Source organism: Chrysemys picta, chromosome 4, assembly GCF_011386835.1.
Source record: "Chrysemys picta bellii isolate R12L10 chromosome 4, ASM1138683v2, whole genome shotgun sequence".
NCBI classification, from domain to species: domain Eukaryota; kingdom Metazoa; phylum Chordata; order Testudines; family Emydidae; genus Chrysemys; species Chrysemys picta.
The window spans coordinates 4,129,785-4,153,505 of NC_088794.1; the positions used below are offsets into that span (position 1 = coordinate 4,129,785).

A 23,721-nucleotide genomic window follows, 5' to 3' on the forward strand; every position below is an offset into this window, starting at 1 on the left:
TGGTTGTGGGTCTCAGGTTTTCGTGTGTGTCTCTCTCGCCCCTGACATCTGTGAGAGAGAGAGAGACTGTGTGTGATTGGCTGTTTTTCCAATCTCGACCCAGGATTGGCTGGCTCAGGGGTGGGGAATGGGACATGGGGCCTTTACCCTCTAGGGCAGGGGCGAGCAAACTTTTTGGCCTGAGGGCTGCATTGCGTTTCGGAAATTGTATGGCGGGCCGGTTAGGGGAGGGGGCCCCCACCGCCTATCTGCCCCCCCTCCGGGACTCCTGCCCCATCCACACCTCCCTGTCCCCTGACCATCCCCGGACTCCCGCCGCCCCATCAAACTCCTCCTCTCATTCCTGATGCCCCCCCCCCCCCCCGGGACCCCTGCCCCATCCAACCACCTCTTCTCCCTGTCCCCTGACTCCCCCGGAACCCCTGCCACCCCATCCAACCCCCTCTCCTTCCTGACTGGCCCCCTGGGACTCCTGCCCCCATTCAACCCTCTGTTCCCTGCCCCAACCCCTGTCCACACCCCTGCCCCCTGACCACCACCCTGAACTCCACTGCCCTCTAGCCAAGCCCCCCACTCTGTGCCCCCTTACCATGCTGCCCATAGTTTGCCCACCCCTGCTCTAGGGGGCACTGGCCTTGATCCAGCCCCAGGCCAGGAGACTGGCTTGCTCAGGGGGGCAGGAATGGGACATGGGGACTTCCCCTCTAGGGGGCACCAGCCCCAATCCAGCCCCAGGAAGGGGGACTGGCTGGGTCTGGGGGGTGGGGAAAGGGCCAGGGCCTTTTCCCCCCTAGGGGGCGCTGGCTCTGATCTGGCACAAGAGCTCACCCCGATACCCGCCCACGCCCTGCTGGTGACAGACAGGCACCGGGACTGGCTGGCGAGCCCAGAGGTTTGCAAGCGAAAGTGTCTCAGGGTGTGAAAGAGGAACCAGGGGGGTCTGGTTACCGGCTCCTTGCGTCACCTCCTGCTGGGGAGCAGCGCAGGCCGGTAAGGTAAGAATCCAGCCGGCTCTGCCCTGTGCTGGCACGGAGCCCCTGTGGGGCTGGAGCTGGGGGATCCCTGCTGGAACGGGTACTGCCACCACTCCCTGCACGGGGAGGGGAATGGGGTCTAGGGGGTTAGAGCAGGGGGAGCTGGGAGCCAGGACTCCTGGGTTCTATCCCTGGCTCTGGGAGGGGAGTGGGGGCTAGTGGTTAGAGCAGGAGGGGTTGGGAGCCAGGACTCCTGGGTTCTATCCCTGGCTCTGGGAGGGGAGTGGGGGCTAGTGGTTAGAGCAGGAGGGGCTGGGAGCCAGGACTCCTGGGTTCTATCCCTGGCTCTGGGAGGGGAGTGGGGGCTAGTGGTTAGAGCAGGAGGGGCTGGGAGCCAGGGCTCCTGGGTTCTTCCTCCCCACCCTACACTTAACCCCACTCAGCTTCCCCTACCGCTGTGATATTATTTTAAATCCAGTAAGTGACACAGCTGGGCTGCTGCCCATTGGCCACAAGGGGGCGCTCGGTGCATTTCTAAGCACCTCTGGGGCAGGTGGGGGGGGGGGGCGCAGCCCCCCCGCCCCAGATCCGGTGAGGTGCTGGGAATAGGGAAGTGGTTCTGCATAGCGGAAAAAGGACCTGTCAGTCACGGGGCTGAAAGAGGTAGTGGTTGGGGGGGGACGACAGGCGACCCCAGTCTGGAACTTGAATGGGTCCAGTTGCCCCTGCACGTGGGGTTCCTCCCCCCGGCCTCGCTCCCCACGCCGCTGGGGTCCCCCCCAGCTTGTGCACCCCACATGAACCCAGAGACTAGAAAGATGGGGCATGAGCCCTTTCCCCTCCAGGGGGCGGGCTGAGGGAGTGGGGTCTGGGACTTGGGGGCCCTGCCCCACTAGGGGGTGTCGGCTCGGTGGGGTGCCCTGGGGGGTGAGGATGGGGGAACAGGTTCTAGGTTCTCGCTGCGAGGTGGGAGATGCTGGGGCCGCCCAGCGAGCACCTACAGAATCTAGGGAAAAAGGGGAATAGAACCAGGAGTCCTGGCTCCCGCTCGCTCCATATTCCCCTCCTCTCCCAGGGCTGGGGAGAGAACCCAGGAGTCCTGGCTCCCCACACCCCGCCTTGCTTTACCCATTAGACCCCACTCCTCCCACAGCTGGGGAGAGAACCCAGGAGTCCTGGCTCCCGGCCCCCCCGCCTTGCTTTACCCATTAGACCCCACCCCCCTCCCAGAGCCGGGATAGAACCCAGGAGTCCTGGCTCCCAGCCCCCCTGCTCTAACCCACTAGACCCCACTCCCCTCCCAGAGTCGGGGAGAGAACCCAGGAGTCCTGGCTCCATATCCCTCTCCTCTCCCAGAGTCGGGGAGAGAACCCAGGAGTCCTGGCTCCCACCCGCGCTCCATATCCCCCTCCTCTCCCAAGGCTGGGGAGAGAACCCAGGAGTCCTGGCTCCCCACACCCCGCCTTGCTTTACCCATTAGACCCCACTCCTCTCCCACAGCTGGGGAGAGAACCCAGGAGTCCTGGCTCCCGGCCCCCCCGCCTTGCTTTACCCATTAGACCCCACCCCCCTCCCAGAGCCGGGATAGAACCCAGGAGTCCTGGCTCCCAGCCCCCCTGCTCTAACCCACTAGACCCCACTCCCCTCCCAGAGTCGGGGAGAGAACCCAGGAGTCCTGGCTCCATATCCCCCTCCTCTCCCAAGGCTCGGGAGAGAACCCAGGCGTCCGGCGGCAGCTGGGCGGGCGCTAGGACCCGCCGGCGGAGGGCGGGGCGACAGCTGTCAGTACATCTCCCGGCGGCACCATGGAGGGGCGCAGAGCAGCAGGATGTCACAGGAGCAAGGACGCAGCAGCGGCCAGCTGGGAACCCTGGAGTCCGGGGAGCCCAGACCCGATCAGGTACCGCCCCCCTCCCCCCGGCACTGCGGGGCCACCTGCGCACGGCACTCAGCGCGCGCCTGCCCGGCTACGTGGCCTGGGGGTGCGGGGCTGGGAGCTGCGCACCTGGCTGGGCGCTCCCCGGACTCCTGGGTTCTCTGCTGGGTTCTGGGAGGTGGATCTAGTGGGTTAGAGCAGGGGGGGCTGGGAGCCAGGACTCCTGGGTTCTCTCCCTGGCTCTGGGAGGGGAGTGGGATCTAGTGGGTTAGAGCAGGGGGGGCTGGGAGCCAGGACTCCTGGGTTCTCTCCCGGCTCTGGGAGGGAAGTGGGATCTAGTGGGTTAGTGCAGGGGGTGCTGGGAGCCCGGACTCCTGGGTCCTCTCCCAGCGCTGGGAGGGGAGGGGGGTCTAGTGGGTTAGAGCAGGGGGTGCTGGGAACCCGGACTCCTGGGTTCTCTTCTCGGCTCTGGGAGGGGAGTGGGATCTAGTGGGTTAGAGCAGGGGGGGCTGGGAGCCAGGACTCCTGGGTTCTCTCCCAGCTCTGGGAGGGGAGTGGGATCTAGTGGGTTAGTGCAGGGGCGGGCTGGGAGCCAGGACTCCTGGGTTCTCTCCTCAGCTCTGGGAGGGGAGTGGGATCTAGTGGGTTAGAGCAAGGGGGGCTGGGAGCCAGGACTCCTGGGTTCTCTCCCAGCTCTGGGAGGGGAGTGGGATCTAGTGGGTTAGTGCAGGGGCGGGCTGGGAGCCAGGACTCCTGGGTTCTCTCCTCAGCTCTGGGAGGGGAGTGGGATCTAGTGGGTTAGAGCAGGGGGGGCTGGGAGCCAGGACTCCTGGGTTCTCTCCCAGCTCTGGGAGGGGAGTGGGATCTAGTGGGTTAGTGCAGGGGGGGGCTGGGAGCCAGGACTCCTGGGTTCTCTCCTCAGCTCTGGGAGGGGAGTGGGATCTAGTGGGTTAGAGCAGGGGGGGCTGGGAGGCAGGACTCCTGGGTTCTCTCCCGATTCTGGGAGGGGAGTGGGGACTAGTGGTCCGAGCAGGGAGGGGCTGGGAGGGACTCCTGGGTTCTCTCCCTGGCTCTGGGGGGGGGGGGGGGAGAGTGGGGTCTGGTGGGTTGGAGTTGGTGGGGGGAGGGACCCAGGACTCCTGGGTTCCATCTCCAGCGGAGGGGGATACACACCAGTTGCTCTGATGTGTAGAAGCTGGAGCAAATTCAGCGTCTGAGAAATTTTCCATTCCCATCTCGCCTCAGTTAACCCCTTCGTGGCCCTTCCCGCTAGCGAGAGAACAGGTGCTTCCCTGCCAGAGCCTGCAGCCCGGGTCAGCCCCAGGGGCCCATCTAGCCCGGTGTCTGGCCCCTGTTCTGGGACTGGCTGGGAGCTGAGATCTGCTCTAAGAACTAGGCAGCCTGGCTGGCCTCACGTGCTCTGGGGTTAGCACCTGCTAGTCAGGCTGGACTTGTTTACATGAGACCGGGTCACACCCATGCGGCAGGGCAGCCCTCAGCCGGGGTCAGGCAGCACAGCGTGGGCACCTTCTGGGCCCAGGGTTCGGGATGGGGGAGGGTAGGAGCCAGGACTCCTGGTTCTGTTCCCAATTCTGGGAGGGGAGTGAGGTGGGGTCTGGTACGTTTGAGCAGGGGCGGGCTGGGAGCCAGGACTCCCTGGGTTCTTTCCCCAGAGCTGGGAGGGAAGTGAGGTCTGGTGAGTTTGAGCGAGGGGGAACTGGGAGCCAGGACTCCTGGGTTCTTTCCCCAGCTCGGGGAAGGGAAGGGAGGGGAGTGTGGTCTGGTGGGTTAAAGCAGGGGGTGGGAGTCAGGACTCCTGGGTTCTATCCGCAGCTCTGGGAGGGGAGTGGGGTCTAGTGAGTTAGAGCAGCGGGGGCTGGGAGCCAGGACTCCTGGGTTCTCTCCCTGGCTCTGGGAGGGGAGTGGGGTCTGGTGGGTTAGAGCAGAGGGGCTGGGAGCCAGGACTCCTGGGTTCTCTTCCCAGCTCTGGGAGGGGAGTGGGGTTTGGTGGGTTAGAGCAGGAGGGGCTGGGAGCCAGGATTGTGGTTCTCTCCCGGGGTGACCGTGTTATGTGGTGTCAGCATGCCAAGGGCAGAGCTGGTTCTAATCTCATGGCCATGCCAGCCCCTTATCTCTGCTTTACCTTGGACACTTGCCTCTGGAAGGGGGGTGGGGGGCCCCAGGAGGGCCCAATATGGGAAAACAGCTACTGTGGGCTGGGAACTAACCAGGATGAGAGCCCTGGCGGTCAGGGCTGGCCCCAATGCCCCAGGGCGGCGCTAGGGGGCGCTGTGCTGCCGGGAGTTGAGCTCAGGTGCCATTTACCTGTGATTTTTGCCAAGAACAGAGGGCTCACAAGACCGGCTCCGTCTGGTTGTCGTGTGCCCACGTCCGGCTGCCCTGCCCTGGGTAATGAGTCAAGGTTTCCAAAGCAGGGCTGGGAAGCGTCTCGCTCCCCGCCGGAAGGCGGCCAGAGAACCGCCAACACCTGGCCCACCTAGTCTCAGGGGCATCAGCACGACCTGGCGCGGTGCAGCCCCGGCTTTCGGCGGGCATGCTGTGGGGACGTCCGGCCGGACTGGGCCCATGGAATGAGATGGATCTAACCTCTTCTGTCTCCAGAAGACGGGACACCGGGCTGGGCCCATGGGCCGGGCTGGGCCAGAATCCACCCCATCTGCTCTCAGCTCTGCCAGTGCCCCTCCCTCCCGACCTGTGTGGCCCCCCCCAGCTGTGCCGGTGCCCCCCCCCAATAACCCCGGGGCTTGCAATGAGTTTTGAAGTGCCAGAGGGGGTGGATCCCTCCCTGTCAACCACCTGAAGTCTGAGTTAGTGCGCGGTGATCCGTGGACACCCCCTGGCAATGATTTCCAGCCATTAAATCCAAACAACTCAGTTGGCTGGGTGCCCTGCTGCCAACCGTCAGAGCAGGTGTGCACTCCCCTCCCACCATGTGAGGTTAGTGGGTTAGAGCAGCGGGGGGCAGGAGCCAGGACTCCTGGGTTCTATCCCCAGCTCGGGCCGGGCAGGGCAGGGGAGGGGGGTCTAGTGGGTTAGAACAGGTGAGCGGGGAGCCAGGACTCCTGGGTTCTAGTCTTTGTTCTGAGAGGTGAGGTGGAATAGAGGTGGGGCTGGGAGCCAGGATTCCTGGGTTCTGCCCTCAAAGGGGGAATGGAGTTGGCTGGCATGCAGCATCCAGTCACTTCCCGAGCGCAGACCCTGGCTGGCTGGGCTCCTTGGGGAGTGAGGGGTGGACAATTTCTCCTGCGTCAGGGAAAGACGAAACGATCCCTGTCATTTCCCTCTCCTAAGCAGGTTTCCCTCATTTACTGGCCTTCCTGTTGCTGGGAAATCGAGACCGGAACTGAGCTGTGCTTAGGGTGCTGGGCTGGGTGATCCGGACTCCTGGGTTCTGTCTCTGCCTCTGCCATAGACTCCCTGTGCCCCTGGCGCAAGTCCTGGGTCTCTCTGAGCCTCAGTTTCCCCAGCTGTGAAAGGGGGAGAATGTTCCTGCCTTTGTCCGGTTAGACTGTGAGCCCTTCGGGACAGGGACCGGCTCCTGCTGTGGGTCTGGGCAGCGCCCGGCACCACGGGGCCCCGCCGTGTTGTAGCTTTAAGGCGCTAATGCAATATAAAAACTCAACAATAACGCATGTGGCTGAGAGACACCATAGCGTGGCCAGCCCTGGCTGCCAGGGGAGAGCGCCCCCTGCTGAGCTCCTGTCCCACTCCTTGCAGCACAGCGCCCCCTAGCGATGCCCTGACTGCCAGGGGAGAGTGCCCCCTACCGAGCCCCCCCAGTCCTTACAGCTGCCCCCCGCCCCAAAGTGGCTGCATCTCAGTGCCAAGTGAACTGTCCCCGTTTGGCGTTGTGCGGCTGTTCCCCAGCTGCCCCGCCCCAGAAGTGGCTGCATCTCAGCGTCCCTGTACAGCCAGCATTGCTGTGCAGCTGTTCCCTAGGTGCCCTGCCCCACAGCCGCTTGTCCTCGCCTGTTGTTCATTGTGATGCGGAGAATGGTTTGGCCAGTTGTAAATTCAAGGGCGGCTTTGCTTCCTGGTGACTGACAAAGGCTCATGAACACACAGGCTTCCTTTGTCTTTCCTTTTGTCAGAGAGGAAATTGCTCTCCAGTCTGCTCAGGGTTCCCACAAGCCACAACCCTGAGGGAGGAACCCAGGCATCCGGGGTAGCAAAGCCGTAAATGATAGCCCTGGGAGTCGGCACCTGCCACAGAGGGGTCATTCAGTCTGGGCCTGGGTGGGGACATCTGGCCCCAGGCCTTTTGGGGGCGGGAGGGCTCGGGATGTGGCAGGGCTGGGACCCAGGAGTCCGGGACCACAGTGCTGGGGGTTCATCTCAAGAGGGCCCCGCATCTCCCAGGGAGCGAGGGGGATGGGAAGCAGGCGTCCAGAGCAGAGAGAAAGGATTGGTATGCAAACCCTTTCTCCCTCCCCCCCGCACACACATGTGCGGCCTGAGCTCCCCCCGGCACCCACCCCCTGGCCTAACCCCCAGCTTGTCTCCCTTCTCCCCATAGGGCCTGATGGAGTGGGGCCGGGCCCGGCAGGTCTATCTGGTGACGGGCGGCTGCGGGTTCCTGGGCTCCCATCTGGTGCGGATGCTGGTGGAGCGGTCGCCCAACGTGGCCGAGGTGCGCGTCTTCGATCTGCAGCTGGATCCGGCCCTGCGGCAGCTGGGGACAGGTGAGGCGTGCCCTCCATCCACCCCCCTCCCGATTCCCTCCAGTAGGGGGCAGGACGGCACGCCCTCAGACAGTCACGGGGCCGTACCCCGGTCCCTTGGAGGAACCCCGCCAGTAGGCCAGACCCCCAAGGGAGCCCCCCTCTGCCTTCAGGGTCGGCCCCGTGGGCTCCCCACCTCCTAGGCTGAGCTGTGGGGCTCCAATTTCCCCCACCCCGCTTCGCCCTTTGAGCTCTGCCCGGCGAGTCCAACCAGGCTTGGAGCCAGCGTTGTCTCTCCAGATCTACGTCAATCTCCACCAGTCCCTTAACGGCTCTCACTGCTCCAGCAGCAGCGTTAACCCTTCTCCTCCCCCCCCCCCCCCCCCCCCCGGGGCAGCCATGCAAAGTACAGAGGGAAACTGAGGCAGACGTGGGATTCTGGAAAAAATTACAAGAAATCCCCCTTCATCCTTCCTCTACCCCTCGGAGGCCGAGCCAAGCAGGGGCGTGTTAACCCGTATTCTGGGGGAGTTCAGACTCGCCCGCGTTATCTGCTGGCCACCTTCAGATCCTCCCAGCTCGGTTTCTTATCCATCGAGCTCAGGGGCCGACAGCCCCGTAGGGCTGCTCCGTTAGATGATGCAGACCGGGTGTCGGGGGGAGGGGAGGGGGAGTTTTTAAGGCCCCCTCTGCCCCCAGCACTCGTCTGCCACCCTGACACCTTTGGGTGTGAAAATGGGCTGGGTCCTGCCATGACCCCCTCCCCTCATTGGCGAGGGGGGCAGGGGACCCTCCTTCCCCCTATGGCTCAGCTGGCATGGGGTGCCCGTCCCCCTAAGCTGTGGGCAAGAGAGGGAGGGACCCCTTGAGCAGTGTAGGTCTGTTCCTGGGGCTCTGCTGGCCAGGGGCGCAGGGCGCTCCCCAACATTGGCAGGTCCCCTCAGGGGCTGTGTGCATGCAAGGACCCCATTGCCCTCACCCCCAGGGCAGAGTCCTCTCCACCCCCCCACCCCGGGGGGGCTGTGATTGGTTAAGGGAACCCACCGGGGGCCGTGTCACGCTCTGAGCAGGTGTCTCTGTGACAAGCCACCGCCTCTTGGCTGCTTTCCCCTTCCCTGGGGCTTCTCCGGCCAGGGTGAGCCTGCCCGCGTCTCCCCCGCACGCCGCGCCGGGGGCTCAGACCCCACTGGGCTCGGCCGTCCCGCCGGGAGCTGGCTCCCCGAGTCACAGCGGCGAGCTGCAGGCACGCCCGCATGACTCACATCTCCCGTGCGGAGCTGGCTGGGGCTCGGTCCCGCTCACGTGCCGGCCTCGCTGACGGCGTCCTGAGGCTCCGGGGCCTTTCCTCTGAGCTAGAGGCGAAGCCGGGGGAGGAACCGTCCGTTCCCTGCTAGTTCAGCTGTTTCCACTTTCAGTGTCTCCTCCGCTCGGAGCCCTGGTTTGAGCTCGCGGCCGCGGGGCCTGACTTGTGCCTCGAAGTGACGCTGTCCTTCCCGAGGAGGGCGTCCAAGCTGGGGAATCCCCCCACCCCGGCCTGAGCCATCCCGTGTCTGCCCAGGGATCTGAGCCATCAGTGGGGCAAATAACTCTGCACCTGGGCCCTTATCCCGGGTCCCACGGCCCTGCAGTGTTTGAGGGGGTTGGAACATAGAATCACAGGACTGGAAGGGACCTCGAGAGGTCGTCTAGTCCCATCCCCTGCCCTCATGGGACTAAGTATTATCTAGACCAGCCCTGACAGGTGTTTGTCCAACCTGCTCTTAAAAATCCCCAATGATGGAGATGGATACCTCCCTGGGCAATTTATTCCAGTGTTTAACCATCCTGACAGTTAGGAGTTTTTCCTAATGTCCAACCTAAACCTCCCTTGCTGCAGTTTAAGCCCATTGCTTCTTGTCCTATCCTCAGAGGTTAATGAGAACAATTCTTCTCCTTCCTCCTTGTAACAACCTTTTACATACTTGAAACCAGTTCTCATGTCCCCTCTCAGTCTTCTCTTCTCTTCTCCAGACTAAACAAACCCAATTTTTTCGATCTTCTCTCACCACTCATGTTTTCTAGACCTTGAATAATTTTTGTTGCTCTTCTCTGGACTTCCTCCAATTTGTCCACATCCTTCCTGTAATGTGGCACCCAGAACTGGACACAATACTCCAGTTGAGGCCTAATCAGCGCGGAGTAGAGCAGAAGAATGACTTCTCCTGTCTTGCTCACAACACTCCTGTTAATACAGCCCAGAAGGATGTTTGCTTTTTTTGCAACAGCGTTACACTGTTGACTCATATTTAACTTGTGATCCACTCTGACCCCCAGATCCCTTTCTGCAGTTCTCCTTCCTAGGCAGTCATTTCCCATTTTGCACGTGTGCAACTGATTGTTCCTTCCTAAGTGGAGTACTTTGCATTTGTCCTGATTGAATTTCATCCCATTGACTTCAGACCATTTCTCCAATTTGTCCAGAGCATTTTGAAGTTTAATCCTATCCTCCAAAGCACTCACAACCCCTCCCAGCTTGGTATCGTCTGCAAACTTTATAAGTGTTCTCTCTATACCATTATCAAGCCAGGTTTCCCTCCATCCCAGAATCTCTCCACCCCATGGAGGTCTCCCCATTGACCATTGATCCTACTGGGGACCACAGGAGTCTGAGTCCAGGGGAGTCCAACAGGAGATGGTGCCTGCCGTGGGATCCTGTCTGTCACTACCTCCCTGCCCCCAAGGGGTCTGGCTGGGCCATAGCTTTCTCCCCAGAGTTTGCTCTCTGGGCCCCCCCTGGCTGGGCGGCAGATGAGAGATCGCCTCCGTCCCAGGGAAACCTGATTTCATTGGGCACCTGTGCCTTGTTTTCCTAGAAACGTTGCACCTTCCCGCGAGATGCGTTGCAGGAGGCCTGCCCGGGTAGGCTGTCACCCCTGGTTTGGATTGACTCGAAGCCTGCTTGTGGGTCACACGGGGGTGCCCCACTCCCCTTCAGCTTACTCTCTGCAAACTCATCTGCCAACCGGCCCGCGCTAGGCGGCTCCCCCGCCTTCCTGTCCAGCCACGTTTTACGCTCGTGGGGATGGCTCTCCGAGAGTCGCTCCAACCCGGCCGGATTAAACGAAGCCTCCAGCGGCGTGGGCTCTGCATCGGCCCCCACTTGTGGAGATATTCTGCTGCCAGGGCGGGGTGTGTGCGTCACACCCTGAGTCCTCTGAACACCCCGAGGCCTTTTCCTATAAGGGGTGAATTCAGACAGCAGCAGTGGGGCCGTTGGGAACTTCCCCGGCCGGCCGCCGTTCTCGCTCTGGGACCAGGGAGGGGCCGGGCCGCAGGGCCGACCGGGTTCAAGGTGCAGGACTTCTCGCCGGCCGTGAGGTTGGCATCTCTGCTCCCCCACCCCCGTAAACTGGGGCAACGATTTGGTATCTTGGCTTCCTGCGGAATGGGCATCCCAGGGCCTTTCCCCAGTTACCCCTCTTTGGGTCCTCTTGCACCTTCCCTTCTCCAGATCAAGGAGCTCCCAGCGCTCACCCCTCGCTCCCTGTCCGGGCGGGGCTTAGGCACCATTCTCCTGCCATTTCCTTTGACTTTGATTTTACCGCCCGCAAGTCACTTCTTGCCAAATGCTCCTGGTGCATTGTGGATCCCACCCCTGCCACCACCTGTCCCGGAGACACAGGACTGGTGCTGCACCCTGTAAGTGGGCCGGACCCCCAAGGGGTCCCACTCTTCCTTCGGGGCAGCCCTGCAGCCTCCCCGCCTCTGAGACTGAGTGTCTGGGCTCCAGCCCCCCTGCTTCGCCCCTCGAGCCCTGCCCGGCGAGTCCAACATTATCCTCTGCCGGTCCCAGCTCAGGCCTCGTTCTCCAGGCAGGGCCAGGCCGAGTTCACCCCCCCGCAATCCGCCTGAGCTTCCCGTTTCAATCCGTCCCATAGTGCTTCCGAGACAGCCAGGCGTCCTCCCCCTCCCCACCCCGTCTCCTGCGCTGTTCCATGAGCAGCGTTAATCCTTTTGTCCCCCCCGCCCTGGGCAGCCATGCAAAGTACAGAGGGAAACTGAGGTACGCATGGGGGGGGTCATACAAATATTATAGACCATTCCCTTTTTGTCTCCCACCCACAAGGCCCCGATTCCCTCCAGCGGGGGGAAGTGCATGTGGACACAGAGACACATACGCTGAAGGAAGTAACGTTTTGTCATCCCAGCCCCAGCTCCTATCTGAGGGCTCCATGCAGACGTGATCTCAGAGTATGAGTGTGTGTGTGTGTGGGGAGGGGGGGGGCATAGCCCCAGCGGGAGGGATCAGAGGGGCCGTATCTCTAGCTGCTGTCTCTGTGGATCAACCCAGGACAATGGGTGTTTGTGTCTGTGTTTTGTGTGCGTGAAGTCACGTACTGTGTATGTGTGCACGTCGGTTACTCATCAGTGCCGGTATGAACCCAGGAGTCCTGACTCCCAGCCCCCGAGTGCTCATCACTAATCCCCAGGACTCCTGGGTTCTCTCCCAGCTCTGGGAGGGCAGTGGGGTCTAGTGGTTAGAGCAGGAGGGGCTGGGAGCCAGGACTCCTGGGTTCTCTCCCCAGCTCTGGGAGGGGAGTGGGGGCTAGTGGGTTAGAGCAGGGGGGGCTGGGAGCCAGGACTCCTGGGTTCTCTCCCAGCTCCGGGAGGGGAGTGGAGACTTGTGTTTAGCGCACGTGGAATGAGAGTCTATTTGGTTTCCCGCAGCACCCACGCTGTGTGGTCAGCTCTCGCCTGGTGCCTGACCCATCTGAGAGCTGCTCCCACACAGGAACGGCTCCCAGACGCTGTCAGCAGAATGGATGAGATCCTGAGCTGGCTGGGCCCCGATATTTATGTCTTGGGCCAGGCCCTGGATTCGTTCATCTTGGCAACAGCCCAGCATAACTGGAATCCTGGGCCCGCCATCCCCTGTCCAAAGAGAGAGAGCTGGTAGGGGAGCACCAGCGGAAATAGGGGTGCAGACCAGGGCTGGGCTGGCAGGGGCTGTGGGTCGGGAGTGAGGGGCACCGGCAGAGCTGGGGGGGGCAGGGCTGGGCTAGCAGGGGGCTGCGGGTCGGGAGTGAGGGGCACCGGCAGAGCTGGGGGGGGGGTAGGGCTGGGCTGGCAGGGGCTGCGGGTCGGGAGTGAGGGGCACTGGCAGAGCGGGGGGGGGGGCAGGGCTGGGCTGGCAGGGGCTGCGGGTCGGGAGTGAGGGGCACTGGCAGAGCTGGGGGGGGCAGGGCTGGGCTGGCAGGGGCTGTGGGTCGGGAGTGAGGGGCGCCGGCAGAGCTGAGGGGGGGGGCAGGGCTGGGCTGGCAGGGGCTGCGGGTCGGGAGTGAGGGGCACCGGCAGAGCTGGGGGGGGAGCCCAGGGCTGGGCTGGCAGGGGCTGCGGGTCGGGAGTGAGGGGCACCGGCAGAGCTGGGGGGGAGCCCAGGGCTGGGCTGGCAGGGGCTGTGGGTCGGGAGTGAGGGGCACCGACAGGGCTATTTATTAGGAAACTTTTTCATTGGAAGAAATTGGCTTTCGAAGCTGCTTTGCTCCATGGGATATATTAATCACTGATCCGGTTCTAGATGCCTGGAGCGTTTCCACTGGATTCCTGACTGGAGTCAATTAAACAGGGAATCGAGTTTTTCTGCGAAAACATAGTTGAGAAATCACCTTTCATCTGGGCCTTGGATCCACCCCCCAAGCTCCCTGAGCCAGCCAATCCCCACCCTGGGGCCAGATCGGAGCCAGCGCCCCCTAGTGGGGACAGGCCCTGTGCCCCATTCCCTGCCCCCCTGAGCCAGCCAGTCCCCGCCCTGGGGCCAGATCGGAGCCAGCGCCCCCTAGTGGGGACAGGCCCTGTGCCCCATTCCCTGCCCCCCTGAGCCAGCCAGTCCCCGCCTGGGGCTGGATGGGAGCTGGCGCCCCCTAGTGGGGAAAGGGCCCGTGTCCCATTTCCCAAAACTCCCGTGTTTGCGTGATCCTCTCTCTGCTGGAGGACGTGCCACTGTCTGTTTCCAGCTGGTGGTTTCTATCGGACAATGTGGTGTGGTCCAGAGGAACGGCTCCTTCCTGTGAAGGCCGAGGAAGCAGCTGGAAGGCTGGGAGGGAGAGACACGCATGGGGGCGGGGGGGGACAGACAGGAATGTGGGGCGGGGCTGGCACTGGATGGGAGCCGGGTGACACCCCGCCCAGCTGGCAGGAAAGAGGATCGGTGACAGTCAAGATACCAGTAAAAGAAGTGACCCCACTCTGCTCCCAGAGCCAGGAGAGAACCCAGGCGTCCTGGCTCCCAGCCCCTCCTGCTCTAACCACTAGACCTCACTCCCCTCCCAGAGTTGGGGAGAGAACCCAGGCGTCCTGGCTTCTAGCCCCCCCTGCTCTAACCCACTAGACCCCACTCCCCGCCCAGAGCTGGGGAGAGAACCCGGGAGTCCCGGCTCCAACCCCCCGCCGCACTTCAAGCCCTCTCACCGGGGCTCTGTATCTCTGTTTCAGACAAGGTGAAGGTGACCCTGATCTTGGGGGACATCAGTAGCCCCACGGACGTTGGGGCTGCCGTGAAGGGGGCGGACGTGGTGATCCACGCAGCCAGCTTGGTGGACGTGTGGGGCAGGGTCCCACCCGAGAAGATCACAGAGGTGAACGTTCACGGTATGGGAAGCGGCTGGGGCTGGGGCAGCGCACGTGGCTAGGGGGGCGCTTTGCTGCAGGGAGCTCGGCCGGGGGCGCTCTCCCCGGGCAGCCAGCGTTCCTGCCTCTCTCCCGATAGCGCCCCCTGCTGGCTCTGGGGTAGCCGGGAACACCCTCCTCCCAACAGCCAACACCCCGTTCAGGCTGAGCCTGGGACTGCAACCCTGAATGTCTCCTCTGAGTGACTCCGCTGCTCTTGGCTTGGGCCGTCTGTCCCGCTTCCAGGTTTCCGCTGGAAAAGCCCTGAGCTTCGGAAAATCCCTCTCACACAGCCAAGGGACTGAAGAGGGAAGCGGCTGCAGGTGATGCATCTGCCACCTGTTTACCAAACACAAGTCACGCTACCGGGTGGGTGAGTGAATCCGGGGGGACCCACGAGGCGTGTCCTGGCTCCCACACGAGCCTGATCCACCTCTTCTGAGTAACAGCCAATGATTCCAGAGCTGGAGAATGTAGGTGCAGAAGGGAAACTGAGGTACAGAGCTAGGGTAGAGTCCTGGCTCCCAGCCCCCACTCCCCGGCTGCTCCGGCACCTGGGGCAGGGGTTGGGTTGCGGTGGAGAAGGCTCTCCCACCAGGCAGAGTTGGGGACGCTCAGATACCTGATTAATCCCTTGTTTTCCTCTCCCCCCCCACCTCCAGGGACCAAGAACGTGATTGATGCCTGCATCGAGCATGGGACCCAGTATCTGATCTACACCAGCAGCATGGAGGTTGTTGGCCCCAACACCAAGGGGGATCCCTTCTACAGGTACCCAGGCACCTGGCTTCCCCTGCTCTAACCCTCTAGACTCCACTCCCCTCCCAGAGCTAGGGAGAGAACCCAGGCGTCCTAGGAGTTAAAGGCCCTCATCCTTAGGAAGGAACAATCAGTTGCACACGTGCAAAACAGGAAATGACTGCCTAGGAAGCAGAACTGCAGAAAGGGATCTGGGGGTCAGACTGGATCACAAGCTAAATATGAGTCAACAGTGTAACGCTGTTGCAAAAAAGCAAACATCCTTCTGGGCTGTATTAACAGGAGTGTTGTGAGCAAGACACGAGAAGTAATTCTTCCGCTCTACTCCGCACTGATTAGGCCTCAACTGGAGTATTGTGTCCAGTTCTGGGTGCCACATTTTAGGAAAGATGTGGACAAATTGGAGAAAGTCCAGAGAAGATGAAGAAAAATGATTCAAGGTCTAGAAACCATGAGCTGTGAGGGAAGATTGAAAGAATTGGGTTTGTTTAGTCTGGAGATGAGAAGACTGAGAGGGGACATGAGAACAGTTTTCAAGTACATAAAAGGTTGTTACAAGGAGGAGGGAGAAGAATTGTTCTTAACCTCTGAGGATAGGACAAGAAGCAATGGGCTTAAATTGTAGCAAGGGTGGTTTAGGTTGGACATTAGGAAAAACTCCTAACTGTCAGGATGGTTAAACACTGGAATAAATTGCCCAGGGAGGTTGTGGAATCTCCATCATTGGGGATTTTTAAGAGCAGGTTGGACAAACACCTGCCAGGGATGGTCTAGATAATACTTAGTCCCATGAGTGCAGGGGACTGGACTAGACGACCTCTCGAGGTCCCTTCCAGTCCTGTCAAGGTTTGAGAACCGCTGATCTAGACCATCCCTAACAATCCGCAAACCCCCTTTCACGAAAATATCAACTCTCGCAAACCCCCTCCTAAAAACGAATATTTCCAGGGATTTTCTCCCTTACCTGAGCATAAATGATAGAAGCAGTGAGCTTGGAAATAACGTGGTACGCGGATTACACACTAGTTGTGATTACAGTATTCTTGATCATTCCATTATTAATGTTCTCACATGATGAAAACGGCAACACTCTTCCCGGATTTCACTTCGGTAGCTCCTATCACTTCGATTAAGCCTCCTCCGTGTTTTATCAGGGAGTATCAGACGCGAAACCGCAGGAAGGTATTTAAGAAGCCAGCTCAATGAAAAGGTCCCCCCACAAGCATTCGGGTCCTGAGCAGTCCAAGAAAACTTCACCCGACTATAACGAAGCTTAAACTTGTTCTGCCAGGAAGTCGTGGTCACGGGGCTCGGGCTGCCGCCCCCCGCGTCCGGGGTCCTCAGGGACGGCTCCGTCCGCCGTTACCCAATTGTTTCTGAGAACCTCCTGATACATTTCGAGCACCCCGAAGGGTTCCTGAACCCCGATTTGGGAACCACTGGTCTAGCTAATCCTTAATCCTGGCATGAGTGCAGGGCCCTGGACTAGACAACCTCTCGAGGTTCTGTGACTCTAGGATTCCACGACTCCCCACCCCTCCCTGCCTGCGGTCTCTGGCTCCCACCCAGCGTCAGTTGTTTCCAGCCCCACCCAGGGCTTCCCTCAGGGTTCCCACCCCAGCCCCATGGCAACCACCACATGAAACAAACACACTGCAGGCAGCGGGCACGTTGAGCTGTGACGCCTTTCACTGCTGTCCCGGACGCCTGGGTCCCATTCCCCATCTTTGTCTCCCTGCCCCCCCCTTCCCCTCCCCCCGCTGCCCGGGCTACGTCTGTCTGCCAGCCCGGATGCCTGGGTCCTGTTTCCATATCCTGAAGCTTTTCAGGCGGCAAGCAGCTGTGCTTGTGTTTTTGTTGCTTGCACACACCTCCAGCGTGTCCCCTCCAGATGTGGGTGGCTGGGGACAGCAGGTGCCATCCAGCGCTGGCTGGGGGTTGTTCCAATATCCCTCCATTGCTCGGAGCTGGCTGGGGGATTCCGGGGGGGGGGGAATACCGGAGGGGGAGAGGCTGGGGTGGTGGGATCGCAGAATGGCTTAAGGGGAGGGGGGCGGGGACTGCCAGAGCTCAGAGCAGAGGGATGGTGGGGGCGGTGGGATCCTGGAAAGGGGAAAGGCAGGAAGGAAGTGGCACTGCCCCTGAGCGCCTGTGTCTCGCCCGTTGCAGGGGGAATGAGGACTCGGCCTATGATGCCCAGCACGAGCAGCCATACCCCCTGAGCAAGGCGCAGGCCGAGCGCATGGTCATCGAGGCCAATGGGACACCTGTAAGTAGCCCCCTGGCACAGCCCCTGGGATGGGGGAGAGCACCCCGGCGGAGCTCTGCATTCCCTGCCCCACAACCCCACGGGAGGGAGGAAATGGGACCCAGGCATCCGGGACAAGCCCACTAAGGACTCTGCAGCCATCGGGGCGGGGGAGGGGAAGAGAGATTGTGATTGGGAATGGGACCCAGGGGTCCAGGACGGCATCACACAGAACACCCAGCCTCCGGGGAGTGAGGGGATGGGACCCAGGCGTCCGGGCACTCACCCCCCTGTCTGCCCACAGCTGGGGGGTGGCCGGTGGCTGGTGACCTGCGCCCTGCGCCCCACGGGGATCTATGGGGAGAAACACCCGCTAATGAAGGAATTCTACGAGAAGGGGCTGCAGACGGGACGGAGGCTGCTCCGGGCCATTCCCGTCAGCACCGAGCACGGCCGGGTCTACGTGGGTGAGTGACAACCCGATGCCCCTCACTCCCGACCCGCAGCCCCCTGCTAGCCTAGCCCAGCCCCCCTGCCCAGCCCTGCCAGTGCCCCTCATTCCCGACCCGCAGCCCCTGCTAGTCCAGCCCTGGGCCCCCCACAGCTCTGCCGGTGCCCCTCACTCCCGACCCGCAGCCCCCTGCCAGCCCAGCCCTGCCCCCCCAGCTCTGCCAGTGCCCCTCACTCCCGACCCGCAGCCCCTGCTAGCCCAGCCCTGCCCCCCCCAGCCCTGCCAGTGCCCCTCACTCCCGACCCACAGCCCCCTGCTAGCCTAGCCCAGCCCAGCTCCCCTGCCTAACCCTGCCGTTGCCCCTCACTCCCGACCCACAGCCCCCTGCCAGCCCAGCCCTGCCCCCCCAGCTCTGCCGGTGCCCCTCACTCCTGACCCGCAGTCCCTGCTAGCCCAGATCCCCAGCCCCCAGCTCTGCTAATACTCCTTGGTGGGGGGCGAGGGGTGTGTGGTTTGTGCATGTGGACGCAGGGAGACTGTGAAAATGGGGCTTGGTCTGGAGGCGGGATTGTGTGTGTGTAACACTGCCCCGTGCTGGAGGAGATTGGGGTGGTGTGTGTGTCTGAGCGATGTCGCCATCTAGTGGCTGCAGCTCACACGCGGGATTGAATTCCTGGACAAACGAGGGGAGATTGACCTTGGGAGGAGGGGGGAGGGCGGAGGTGAGCGCAGGGCGGATCAGGGCTGGGTGTTTGACACCCCCCCCCTTTGTCTTCCCTGCAGGCAACGTGGCCTGGATGCATGTGCTGGTGGCGCGGCAGATGCAGGATGCCCCGGCGGCCATCGCGGGCCAGGTCTACTTCTGCTACGACGCCTCCCCCTACAAGAGCTACGAGGACTTTAACATGGAGATCCTGGCCTCCTGCGGCTTCCGCCTCCTGGGCTCCCAGCCCGTCGTGCCCCACTGGCTCCTGCGTTGCCTGGCCCTGGCCAACAACCTCCTCCGGCGGCTTCTCCGGCCCTTCTTTTCCTACGCCCCCCTGCTCAACCCGTACACCCTGGCCGTGGCCAGCACCACCTTCACGGTGCAGACGGACAAGGCCCAGCGCCACTTCGGCTACCAGCCTCTCTACACCTGGGAGGAGAGCCGAGCCCGCACTGTGGCCTGGATCCAGGAGGTCGACGCCCAGAGAGAGGCGGGGAAGTAGAGCCGGTGGAGCCAGATAGTGGGGAACTGAGCAGCTGGGCCTTGGTTCCAGCCTGCATGTTTCTTTGCAATGAATCCAGCTCCGGAGAGAGGAATCCAGATCCAGGTGTTGTTCCAACCCGCCAGTGCCAGGGGATGTGGGAATCCGGATCCGGTTTTGCTCCATCCCGTGGCTGTCAGAGCAGGGGATGGGGGAATCCGGATCCAGGTTTTGCTCCATCCCATGGCTGTCAGAGCAGGGGATGGGGGAATCCGGATCCGGGTTTTGCTCTGATCCTACCTACATCCTTCCAGTGAATCTGGCTCCATGGAGATGGATTCCGGATCCGGGTTTTGCTGCCAGCCTGTGCACCTCAGTGCAGAGGCATTGGCCAGTCCAGGTCTTGTCTCATCCCAGCACACCGCGACCCGGTTTCCTTGGGATCCAGATCTGTGATCCACTCCCGGAATCCAGGTTTTGCTCCCCCCCAGTGCATTCCTGCAGACCATCCCGCTCTGATTGCAAATGGATCCAGATCTGGATTTTGTTACCACCCTGGTGCTTTGGTCTAGATCCCCAGTGCACTTCTGGGGAGGAACCAGCTCTACCCTAAAGGGATCTGGACATGGAGTCCTCCCCCCCCCCCCCCCAGCCCCATGTCATCGCAGAGGTGGGTCAGACAGCTGGACCCGGATCCTACTCAAGAAATCTGGCTCCTGGACTCCATTCTCCATGGAGATCCTGCTCCGGGATTTCTTTCCAACCTATGTATTGGCCACCAGCCTGGACTCCATGCTCCCTGGAGGCCAACCCACGTATTAGACCTCTTGGATTGGAGTCCATTCCCCATTGGACTCCAGCTCCAGGCTTTCCTTCAGCGCGTGAATACCTCTGGTCTAAGCATTAATTTCCTCTATTATTATTATTATTATTATTATTTTATTATGACTAATTATAAGAAGAGGCCTAAAGCCCACAGCACATTCCACACAGACGTGCCAAGCAAAGTCTGGTAACTTATGTATTAATTAAACTGTTAAAGGATCACTTGATAATGGAGAAAAGATTATTTTTTGTAGGGTCGGAAGGGGATTGGCTGGCTCACAGGGGCGGGGAAAGGGACATGGGGCCTGTCCCCGCTAGGGGGCGCGGGCCCCCATCCCACACCAGGACAGGGGACGGGCTGGGTCAGTGGGGCGGGGAATGGGGCACAGGGTCTGTCCCCTCTAGGGGGCGCTGGCCCCCATCCGGCCCCAGGGCAGGGGACTGGCTGGGTCAGTGGGGCGGGGAATGGGGCACGGGGTCTGTCCCCTCTAGGGGGCGCTGGCCCCCATCCGGCCCCAGGGCAGGGGACTGGCTGGGTCAGCGGGGTGGGGAATGGGGCACGGGGTCTGTCCCCTCTAGGGGGCGCTGGCCCCCATCCGGCCCCAGGGCAGGGGACTGGCTGGCTCAGGGGGTGGAGAAGGGGAGAGGGACTTTCCCCCTTGAGAGCCAGACGCTGGCCCTGGCTGTGGTGCAGGGACTGGGCCCCGGCCAATCCCTCCCCGGCCCATGTGGCAGCCAAACAAGCCTGGGTGTAATTATCTCCGGCTGCCAGCCCCGGCCCCCTGCAACATGAAACCCGCCCCCCCCCGCCCGGCACAGCGTGGGCACGGCCAAAGGGCACCGGGTTTGTTTGCACAGCTTTGACTTTGGTCCAAATCTCTTCCAGCCTCCGCTCTGCCCTGCTAGCCCAGCCCTGCTCCCCCCCCAACTCTGCCGGTGCCCCTCACTCCTGACCCACAGCCCCTGCTAGCCCAGCCTGGGCTCCCCCACAGCTCTGTTGGTGCCCCTCACTCCCGACCCGCAGCCCCTACCCCCCCCCCCCCAGCCCTGCCCCCTCCAGCTCTGCCGGTGCCCCTCACTCCCGCCCCGCCCCACAGCTCTGCCGGTGCCCCTCACTCCTGACCCATGGCCCCCTGCTGTATCCACTGCTGGGCTCTCTCCCACTCTATTGCTGACCCTCAGTTTTGCCCTGTAGCCCCACGGCTGTTCAGAGCAGTGAATGACGTAAGCCCCTGACGTTAGCAGCCTGGGCTAAACTTCAGAGCTTAAAATGCCGGCCCTCCTGAGAACTGCCTCTGTTCTTCCATCCATAAGCCCCCTTGGCTGAGAGCGCAGAGGGGGCTGGGAGCCAGGACTCCTGGGTTCTCTCCCCGGCTCTGGGAGGGGAGTGGTGTCTAGTGAGTTAGAGCAGGAGGGGTGGGAGCCAGGACTCCTGGGTTCTCTCCCAGCTCTGGGAGGGGAGTGGGGGCTGGTGGATTAGAGCGGCAGGGGGTGGGGCTGGGAGCCAGGACTCCTGGTTCTGAGCTGAGGCGCTGGCGGGGGGCTCTGACTCCCCACGTGTCTCTATTTGGTCTCTCATCTCCCCTGCTGCGCTGTGCGGCTCTGTGAGCAATGGGAGAGTCGGTGCATACTGAACATACCACTGCATCCTGGGCCGGAGGCGAAGGCAGGGGCTGTGGAAATCCCTCAGTCGCCTTCCAGAGACCTGAGTGTTCCTGGTGCAGTAAAAGGTCACAGATGCTGTGTGTAAATTTACCACAGGGAGGGGTCAGGACTTCTGGGTTCTCTCCCCAGCTCTGGGAGGGGAGTGGGGGCAGGTGGGTTAGAGCAGTGGGGGCTGGGAGCCAGGACTCCTGGGTTCCATCTCCAGCTCTGGGAGAGGAGTGGGGTCTAGTGGGTTAGAGCAGTGGGGGCTGGGAGCCAGGACTCCTGGGTTCTCTCCCCAGCTCTGGGAGAGGAGTGGGGTCTAGTGGGTTAGAGCACGGGGGGCTGGGAGCCAGGACTCCTGGGTTCCATCTCCAGCTCTGAGAGGGGAGTGGGGTCTAGTGGGTTAGAGTGGGCGGGCTGGGCTCATTCCCTGCTGCAGGAACTTGTGGGTCTCACCTGAGCGCCGTACAGGGCCGTGCTGTGTTCCCGGAGTGAGATAATCCCCTGGCCCAGGGTGGTTTAAATATTGAAAGACGGGGATTAGTCGCCTTCCGTGACAGAGCTGAGGTGGGAATAGGGAGGGAGAACATCTGCCAGCCTCCTGGCGGGAACATCTGGAGGTGGGCAGCACCCTGGGTGCTGGGAGGAGAAACCAGCACGTGCACCCCCCCCCAACCCCTCCATCAGTGACAAGCAGTGAGAGCTAGTCCCTGCCAAAGAGAACAAAGAACCCGCCTGAGGTCAGGCACCCCCTTGTGCCAGCTGCTGTGCAGGACCCCTGAGTTCTAGCCCTCCTCATCCCACTCCCCTTCCAGAGCCGGGGAGAGAACCCAGGAGTCCTGGCTCCCAACCCCCCCTGCTCTATCCCACTAGACCCCACTCCCCTCCCAGAGCTGGGGAGAGAACCCAGGAGTCCTGGCTCCCAGCCCCCCCAGCTCTAACCACTGGCTTCCACTCCCCTCCCAGAGCTGGGGATTGAACCCAGGAGTCCTGGCTCTAAAGCCTTAGCTCATCGTGGGCCCGTCGGGAGTAAGCCCGCGCTGGCTGGGGACAGGCTGGGTGGGCCCGGAAGTTTCCCTGGCCCCAGGTCCCTCCTGCCGTGTGTCTCCTCCCGTCTGAACACACCCAGGGTTTTTAACCTCCCCTCACGGGTCGGGGGGCTCGAAAGCTTTTGCTCCTGTCTGTCGCTCTCCTCTGGCCTCTCTCGCTGCCAGCTGAGGCCTCCCCAGGGCCGAGCCAAGGGGGCCAATGACCTCCCGTGGCCGCCACGCGCCGCTCCCGGGCCTGCAGCCCAGAACGCTCGTTAGCCGCCTTCCCTGCAGCTGCAGCGAGTTGACTCCGAGTGGCCCCCATCTGGCCTTCACCAGTCAACCAAAGGAAGCGGGGGGAGGGGGGCAAGCGAGCAGCCGCTGGGGCTCCACCGGCCCAGCTCGGCGGTGGTGCTCTGTCACCCTCGCGTGGCGGCCGGGGCCCCATGGCAGACGGTCCCCCAGCCGCAGTCCCGGCTTTCCGCGGGCTTGTGTGGGACGGCAGCAGGGGGGTGAAACTGGCTGGGGCCTGGGAGGGGGTGCGGGGGGTGCAGGGCTATGCTTGAATTCACGCAGTTCTGGCTTGCTCAGCGCGGTACAGGGCACCCCCTCACCGTGCCCTCTGGGCGCCTCCCCGGCTGGCACGGCTTTATCCGCGGCACAGCCCGGGCTGGGCGTGCTGCCCTTGCAGTCAGGGCTGGTCCCAGTGCCCCAGTGCGGCGCTAGGGGGCGCGGTGCTGCAGGGAGCGGGGCTCAGTAGGGGGCGCTCTCCCCTGGCAGTCAGGGCTGGTCCCAGTGCCCCAGTGCGGCGCTAGGGGGCGCTGTGCTGCAGGGAGCGGGGCTCAGTAGGGGCGTTCTCCCCTGGCAGTCAGGGCTGGTCCCCGTGCCCCAGTGCGGCGCTAGGGGGCGCTGTGCTGCAGGGAGCGGGGCTCAGTAGGGGGCGCTCTCCCTTGGCAGTCAGGGCTGGCCCCAGTGCGGCACTAGGGGGCGCTGTGCTGCAGGGAGCGCGGCTCAGTAGGGGGCGTTCTCCCCTGGCAGTCAGGGCCGGTGCCAGTCTGGCACTAGGGGGCGCTGTGCTGCAGGGAGCGGGGCGGGGGGTAAGCAGGGGGGGTGCTCTCCCCTGACAGTCTGGGCTGACCCCAGTGCCCCAGCATCTGATCCCACACAGCAGGGTTCCCTATGGGGACGGCGGTCGCTGTGGGAGCTCCCACTCCACCAAGGTAGAGGACTGGTCGGAGAGGAAAACTCCCACAATGCACTTCTCCATCCTGTATTCTGGGGTGGGCAGGCAGGGACGGGCAGACAGGCGTCCGTCAGTGCAGAGGAGAAGGCTGGCGGGGTGATGCGAAGACCGGGGGTCGATGCCCTGAGTGCGGGCGCATCCCTTAGGGTTAGCACC

General features: G+C 62.5%; 1 protein-coding gene across 5 annotated transcripts; it reads left to right on the plus strand.

Moving 5' to 3' along the window:
* The first annotated feature begins 746 nt into the window (after positions 1–746).
* On the plus strand, positions 747–19,872 carry HSD3B7 (hydroxy-delta-5-steroid dehydrogenase, 3 beta- and steroid delta-isomerase 7). 5 transcript variants are annotated; one of them, XR_010600870.1, is made up of 8 exons: positions 4,844–7,279; positions 7,388–7,553; positions 14,004–14,159; positions 14,840–14,948; positions 17,106–17,205; positions 17,489–17,651; positions 18,419–18,996; positions 19,051–19,872. XR_010600870.1 is itself a non-coding variant. In XM_065594157.1 (7 exons), exons 2-7 carry the CDS (start codon positions 7,394–7,396, stop codon positions 18,841–18,843), a joined length of 1,113 nt encoding a protein of 370 aa, XP_065450229.1. In that variant the 5' UTR covers positions 747–995; positions 7,388–7,393; the 3' UTR covers positions 18,844–19,872. The 5 variants fall into 5 exon arrangements, 4 of the variants coding, with proteins under 4 accessions (XP_065450229.1, XP_065450228.1, XP_065450230.1 ...); XM_065594157.1 differs by lacking the exon at positions 4,844–7,279 and adding an exon at positions 747–995 and having other exon boundaries at positions 18,419–19,872; XM_065594156.1 differs by lacking the exon at positions 4,844–7,279 and adding an exon at positions 2,717–2,874 and having other exon boundaries at positions 18,419–19,872.
* Positions 19,873–23,721: the final 3,849 nt, after the last annotated feature.